The sequence below is a fragment of the Phyllobates terribilis genome, unplaced genomic scaffold, assembly GCF_046119375.1.
Source record: "Phyllobates terribilis strain yellow unplaced genomic scaffold, ASM4611937v1 Scaffold_9__5_contigs__length_417890890, whole genome shotgun sequence".
NCBI lineage: Eukaryota > Metazoa > Chordata > Amphibia > Anura > Dendrobatidae > Phyllobates > Phyllobates terribilis.
In genome coordinates this window covers 396,731,055-396,737,903 of record NW_027362769.1, presented here as the reverse complement: position 1 = coordinate 396,737,903, position 6,849 = coordinate 396,731,055, and the positions used below count along the sequence as shown (strand labels likewise).

At 45.1% G+C, this 6,849-nt stretch overlaps 1 protein-coding gene across 6 annotated transcripts; it reads left to right on the top strand.

Annotated features, from left to right (window-relative positions):
- Positions 1-5,915, top strand: LOC141162579 (uncharacterized). Of its 6 annotated transcripts, none has more exons than XM_073648821.1 (8): positions 1-311; positions 1,530-1,597; positions 1,867-1,921; positions 2,137-2,273; positions 3,005-3,034; positions 3,122-3,481; positions 3,606-4,694; positions 4,900-5,915. In XM_073648821.1, the coding sequence occupies exons 1-6, from the start codon at positions 23-25 to the stop codon at positions 3,191-3,193; spliced, it is 651 nt and encodes a 216-aa protein (XP_073504922.1). In that variant the 5' UTR covers positions 1-22; the 3' UTR covers positions 3,194-3,481; positions 3,606-4,694; positions 4,900-5,915. The 6 variants fall into 6 exon arrangements, with proteins under 6 accessions (XP_073504922.1, XP_073504923.1, XP_073504918.1 ...); XM_073648822.1 differs by having other exon boundaries at positions 3,005-3,073; positions 3,376-3,481; XM_073648817.1 differs by having other exon boundaries at positions 3,005-3,481.
- Positions 5,916-6,849: the final 934 nt, after the last annotated feature.

Below are 6,849 nucleotides of genomic sequence, written 5' to 3'. Positions count from 1 at the left end.
AAATGGAGTTTGCTGTTTTTGTATGCCCTACTTCCTGTTCATTTGTTTAAAACCCGGCCCAGGTGCTGGCTTCCTTGCTGGAGTATTCTGCTTCCGCTTCCCTTCAACTCAGCTGCCTTGTTCTTCTATTACCTCCCAGATCTTTTGTGTATTTACCGGAGGGTGCTTTACCAGGTTTATCTACAGGTGGTTCTCGGCAGAAGTGAGCTTCTACCAGTGGCTTTGGACATTCTCTGCATATGTAAGCTACACTCACTGTGTTATCATTAGCCTGTTGACTTTGGAATTTAACCCTTGGTTCTCTCCATCTGGTAAGAACTGTGCTTCTGAACTGGGTTTAATCCTTCATTCACTCTCTCCGGTGAGGGCTGTTGGAACTATTCCTGGAATAATACTTAAATGTGAACTTGTTCCTGGACTTCCTTGTGGCTACTGCATACCTGGATCTGACTCTTACTCCACCAGCAGTGTTTGAACTGAGCCACGTCCCCTGTGTGTCAGACTTTCCTTTTTGGTCACATATGTGTGGAGACTCCGTCGTAAGAACCTTGCCGATTTTGCTATTTAGGTTTCAAGGACTTAATATCGCTGGACTTGTTTCATTGCATGTCACTACGGGTTATCAGTATATTGTTTTTGGGTGTTATTGCTGTTGTATAAATACACTATTTGCATTAAAGAAACCCGTCTCTGATTGTTCATTGCCCCACGCTACCAGAATCCTCGAGTTCCTACAATAGTATTACAGGATACTCCAGCCTAAAAGAGGATTCTGCTGGGGCAATGACGGAGACACGGGCAGACAAACTGTTCACCATAATTAACTCCTTGCAGCAGGAGATGGAGGCTATACACAATAAGATTAGAGACATAAGAGTCCCGGGTTGACCACAATGCACAGGTGCTTGGTCAGGCTCTCCAAGATCTACATACTAGGTTAGAAGTCCGGGAGGCCTTACCTACTAAGCCTACATCATCCACCAGTATGCCCAAATTGCCTCCATTCCAGTTTAATGGTGACCGAAGTCAATTCCGTGGGTTTGTTAATCAATGTATATTATTCATTGATGTACGTGTCTCCTATTACCGGTCTGATAGATCTAAGGTTCTATGTATTATCATGTTGTTGACATCACGGGCACTGGCTTGGGCAAATCCTATGGTTGAAAGTCACGATACCCATCTAAATAATTTGGATGATTTTCTGATAGCCATGGCGCAAATGTTCAACGATCCCAACCACTGTGCTACCGCTGAATCTGCCTTGCTTTCCTTACGCCAGGGAAAACGTTCAGTCATAGAATATGTTGGTTAGTGGTGGACACCAACTGGGATAACAATGCTTTATTGCCAATCTTTAGGAAGGGTTTGTCCAGTGCAATCAAGGATGAGCTAGCTCGTTCAGAGTCTCCAGCGGAGTTTGAGTTGTTTTTACAACACTGTGTACGTATTGATATCCGTCTAACTGAACGCAGACAAGAAAAATGGGCAGCTTTAAATCGCATCACTAATTTTTCTCTCCCATCTAGGGAAACCACAGGCAAAAACCCATGGGAGGCCGAGGAGGTGCCTATGCAGGTGGACTCTCTACAAAAACGTGAGAGTAATGAACGCCGCGAATACCGTCTCCGTGAGCGCTTATGCTTTTATTATGGTCAATCGGACCATTTCCTCATCAATTGTCCCAAATGTCCCAGGCGACCCAACAAGGTGTTGGCGGTAGTAGAAGATTATGATAACACAGACGCTGAGTCTGAAGTTTCGGAGACCAGTCTAAATCTTGATGCTGTGTTTCCCCCAATATTGATGCCGACTTCCCCTAAAGACCAAGGGGAGAAATATTCACATTGTTCTCTTCTTATTCAGATTCGGTGGGAGGGACAGTGGATACCAAGTTCTGCCATGATAGACTCTGGAGCAGGTGGGAATTTATGGATTCTTCTTTTCCCAGGGAACATGGTATAAAGACACAACTAAGAGCTTCACCAGTCACTATGGAAATGGTGGATGATTCCCCATTAGTTTCTGGACCAGTAGATCAGGAGACAGTGCTTCTGGAGTGTAAGATGGAACCAGACCATCAAGAAACACTTTCATTCATGTTAATATCTTCTCCTCATTTTCCTGTAATTTTAGGAATTCCCTGGTTACGGTCACAAAATCCAAACATCAATTGGGAAACCAAGGAGATATCCTTCCTCCCGAAGTGTAGTCCTACCATCAGTCCAACGGTAGCGGCTCCAGTTACCCAGAACTTGGAAGAGGCAACACAGGTACCTACTCTCCCTCTGGTTTACCAGGAATTCTCGGATGTTTGTGACAAGAGGAAGGCCGATCAACTTCCCCCACATAGACCGTATGACTGCCCCATAGAATTGCTTCCTGGGGAGCGATTCCTTTCGGCCATGTTTACCCGCTGGCGGCTCCGGAGTTAAAATCATTGCGAGAGTATATAGATGAGAATTTAGTCAAGGGGTCTATCCGACCATCTTCTTCACCAGCGGGAGCCCCTATATTCTTCGTAAAGAAGAAGGATGGGACTCTAAGACCTTGCATTGACTACCGGGAGCTAAATAAGGTAACCATTCGTAACAGGTACCCGTTGCCGCTAATTCCTGAATTGTTGGAGAGAGTTCGCCAGGCCAAAGTATTTACCAAATTAGATCTTCGCGGGGCATATAATTTGCTCCATATACGCCCCGGAGACGAATGGAAGACAGCTTTTAGATGCCGGTATGGACATTATGAATATTTAGTGATGCCATTCGGACTCTGTAACGCTCCTGCTGCTTTTCAACATTTAGCCAACGATATTTTCAGGGATTTATTGGACCATTATGTGGTAATTTACCTGGATGACATCTTGATTTTCTCTGATTCCTTTCGGGAACATGTTAAGACCGTGCTTAGACGTTTGAGAGATAATTATTTGTACATCAAACTCGAAAAGTGTGAATTTCATTGCTCTAAAATTCAATTTTTAGGCTATATTATTTCTCCTCAGGGATTGAATATGGAGTCCAGCAAGATCCAGGTGATCATAGACTGGCCGGTACCAGGAAACATTAAGGAGGTACAACGATTCATTGGTTTCGCTAACTTTTATAGACGTTTTATCCAGAATTTTTTGGAAGTTGTCCGTCCCATCACTCTTCTCACTAAGAAGGGGAAGAAGTTTGCATGGTCTTCGTAAGCCCAGGGAGCTTTTGATCGCCTCAAGGTTTGTTTTACCAAGGCTCCGATATTGATGCATCCGATTCCTGCACTGCCTTTCATCGTGGAGGTGGACGCTTCTGACTGTGCATTGGGAGCTATCCTCTCACAACGTACCGGAGACAAAGGTTTGCTGCACTCGTGTGCCTTCTTTTATCGCAGGTTATCCTCTGCTGAACTGAACTATGATATTGCAGATAAGGAACTTTTGGCAATCATTTCCGCCTTTAAGGAATGGAGACACCATTTGCAGGGAACAACTCAACAGGTAGTAGTACTCACGGATCATCGTAATTTGGAATTTCTTAAGTCCGCCAAGTGTCTTTCTCCTCGACAAGCTAGGTGGAGTTTGTTCTTGAACCAGTTTGATTTTATTATTTCGTACCGTCCAGGTTCACGTAATGGGAAAGCCGATCCATACGATGGACTCCGTGCCTGGGACCCCGTCTAAGACCATCTTGTCTGATGCCAATTTCATAGGAGTGCTCCAGGATCGGGACTTGTGGCAGGAGATCAAGCTGGCCTATGACGGTGACGTATTTCTTGCTGCTCCACCTGACAACGTGAATCTTGTCCTTCGGAATGGTGTGTGACTTAGAAATCGATGTATTTATGTCCCAGAGGCTGTGAGACTTCGAATTCTCACATTGGTCCACGACTCCGTATTGGCTGGTCATAGGGGGGTACAGAAGACGCAGGAATTTTTAAGTCGTTTTTTTTGGTGGCCTACCTCCTTGAAAGATGTGAACGACTATGTCCGCTCTTGTGAGGTTTGGGCCCGGTACAAAGTTCCTCGCGTTTCACCTACTGGTCTTCTTAAACCGCTACCTGTACCATCTCGCCCTTGGGGGTCTATTTCGATGGACTTTATTGTGGAGTTACCCACCTCTGGCGGTAAAAATACTATTTTGGTGGTAGTGGACCGTTTAACGAAGGCTGCTCATTTCATTCTGTGTACCGGTCTTCCCTCAGCTACAGAGACAGTAGATCTGGTTATCCAGAATGTTTTCCGGGCTGCATGGGGTACCAGATGAGATCATTTCTGACCGGGGAATACAATTTACCTCTAGATTTTGGAAAGGATTTTGTTCTGCGCTCCACATTAATGTTTGCTTGTCTTCTGCATACCATCCTCATACCAACGGGCAGACCGAACGGACAAATCAAACCTTGGAGCAATATCTACGTTGTTACGTCAGTCATTTGCAGGATGATTGGCTATAGCTACTTCCTTTAGCGGAATTTTTGTACAACAACTCTCAGAGCAGTTCCACGAAGGTAACGCCTTTTTTTTTGCCAATCTGGGATATCATCCAAATATTTTGCCTAGGTCTCCGGTTGCTACTTCGGTACCGGCGGTTGAAGACAGAGTGGCGGTGTTGCAACGTAATCTTGAAGTAATGAAAGACTCCCTGACCATAGCACAGGAGCGTTACAAGAAGTCGGCCGATAGATTCCGGAAACCGGCACCTATGTATAAGGTAGGAGACTCGGTTTGGTTGTCCACCAAGAATCTAAGATTGGGTGTTCCTTCTCAGAAACTGGGACATAAATTCATAGGTCCATTCAAGATCACTGGGATTGTGAGCTCTGTTGCCTGTCGAGTGAAGCTACCACAAACTTTAAAAGGTACACCCAATATTTCATGTTTCTTTATTAAAACCGGTTTCTCCTAACACGTTTCAGGGGCGTATTGTATCTCCTCCTCCACGAGTGCTGGCTGATGGCGAAGAACAATTTTTGGTACAGGATATTGTTGATTCAAGACTTCATAGGAACCGGCTTCAGTATCTAGTTAGATGGCAAGGTTACTCTCCCGAAAACGATTCTTGGGAACCAGTAAGTAACATCAATGCTCCCCTGAAGGTTGCTCAGTTTCATCGGAGATATCCGGACAAGCCTGGTCCAGGACCGTCCTGAGGCCGTCTTTAGGGGGGGAGTAATGTCAGTATTCTGGGTTTTCTAGGTCACCTTGTGAATGATTTTGCCCTTTGTTAAGATGGAGTTTGCTGTTTTTGTATGCCCTACTTCCTGTTCGTTTGTTTAAACCCCGGCCCAGGTGCTGGCTTCCTTGCTGGAGTATTCTGCTTCCGGTTCCCTTCAACTCAGCTGCCTTGTTCTTCTATTACCTCCCAGATCTTTTGTGTATTTACCGGAGGGTGCTTTACCAGGTTTATCTACAGGTGGTTCTCGGCAGAAGTGAGCTTCTACCAGTGGCTCTGGACATTCTCTGCATATGTAAGCTACACTCACTGTGTTATCATTAGCCTGTTGACTTTGGAATTTAACCCTTGGTTCTCTCCATCTGGTAAGATCTGTGCTTCTGAACTGGGTTTAATCCTTCATTCACTCTCTCCGGTGAGGGCTATTGGAACTATTACTGGAATAATACTTAAATGTGAACTTGTTTCTGGACTTCCCTGCGTTACTTCATACCTGGATCTGACTCTTACTCCACCAGCAGTGTTTGAACTGAGCCACGTCCCCTGTGTGTCAGACTTTCCTTTTGGGTCACATATGTGTGGAGACTCCGTCGTAAGAACCTTTCCGATTTTGCTATTTAGGTTTCAAGGACTTAATATCGCTGGACTTCACTACGGGTTATCAGTATATTGTTTTTGGGTGTTATTGCTGTTGTATAAATACACTATTTGCATTAAAGAAACCCGTCTCTGATTGTTCATTGCTCCACGCTACCAGAATCCTCGAGTTCCTACAATAGTATTACAGAGACATTGGGGCTGGAGTATATACATGACAGGAGACATTGGGACTGGAGCATATACATCACAGGAGACATTGGGACTGGAGCATATACATCACAGGAGACATTGGGGCTGGAGCATATACATCACAGGAGACATTGGGGCTGGAGTATATACATCACAGGAGACATTGGGGCTGGAGTATATACATGACAGGAGACATTGGGACTGGAGCATATACATCACAGGAGACATTGGGGCTGGAGCATATACATCACAGGAGACATTGGGACTGGAGCATATACATCACAGGAGACATTGGGGCTGGAGTATATACATCACAGGAGACATTGGGGCTGGAGTATATACATCACAGGAGACATTGGGGCTGAAGTACATACATCACAGGAGACATTGGGGCTGGAGTATATACATCACAGGAGACATTGGGGCTGGAGTATATACATCACAGGAGACATTGGGGCTGGAGTATATACATCACAGGAGACATTGGGGCTGGAGTATATACATCACAGGAGACATTGGGGCTGGAGTATATAAATCACAGTAGACATTGGGGCTGGAGTATATACATCACAGGAGACATTGGGGCTGGAGTATATACATCACAGGAGACATTGGGGCTGAAGTACATACATCACAGGAGACATTGGGGCTGAAGTATATACATCACAGGAGACATTGGGGCTGAAGTATATACATCACAGGAGACATTGGGGCTGGAGTATATACATCACAGGAGACATTGGGGCTGGAGTATATACATCACAGGAGACATTGGGGCTGGAGTATATACATCACAGGAGACATTGGGGCTGAAGTACATACATCACAGGAGACATTGGGGCTGGAGTATATACATCACAGTAGACATTGGGGCTGGAGTATATACATCACAGGAGACATTGGG

Coding starts and splice junctions, on each gene's coding strand:
- LOC141162579 (XM_073648817.1), top strand. CDS start 23: ATGCCCTACTTCCTGTTCATTTGTTTAAAACCCGGCCCAGGTGCTGGC. Junction 1,598..1,866: donor GGTGGACTCTCTACAAAAAC/GTGAGAGTAATG, acceptor CTTCTTATTCAG/ATTCGGTGGGAGGGACAGTG. Junction 2,274..3,004: donor ACTTGGAAGAGGCAACACAG/GTACCTACTCTC, acceptor ATTTCTCCTCAG/GGATTGAATATGGAGTCCAG.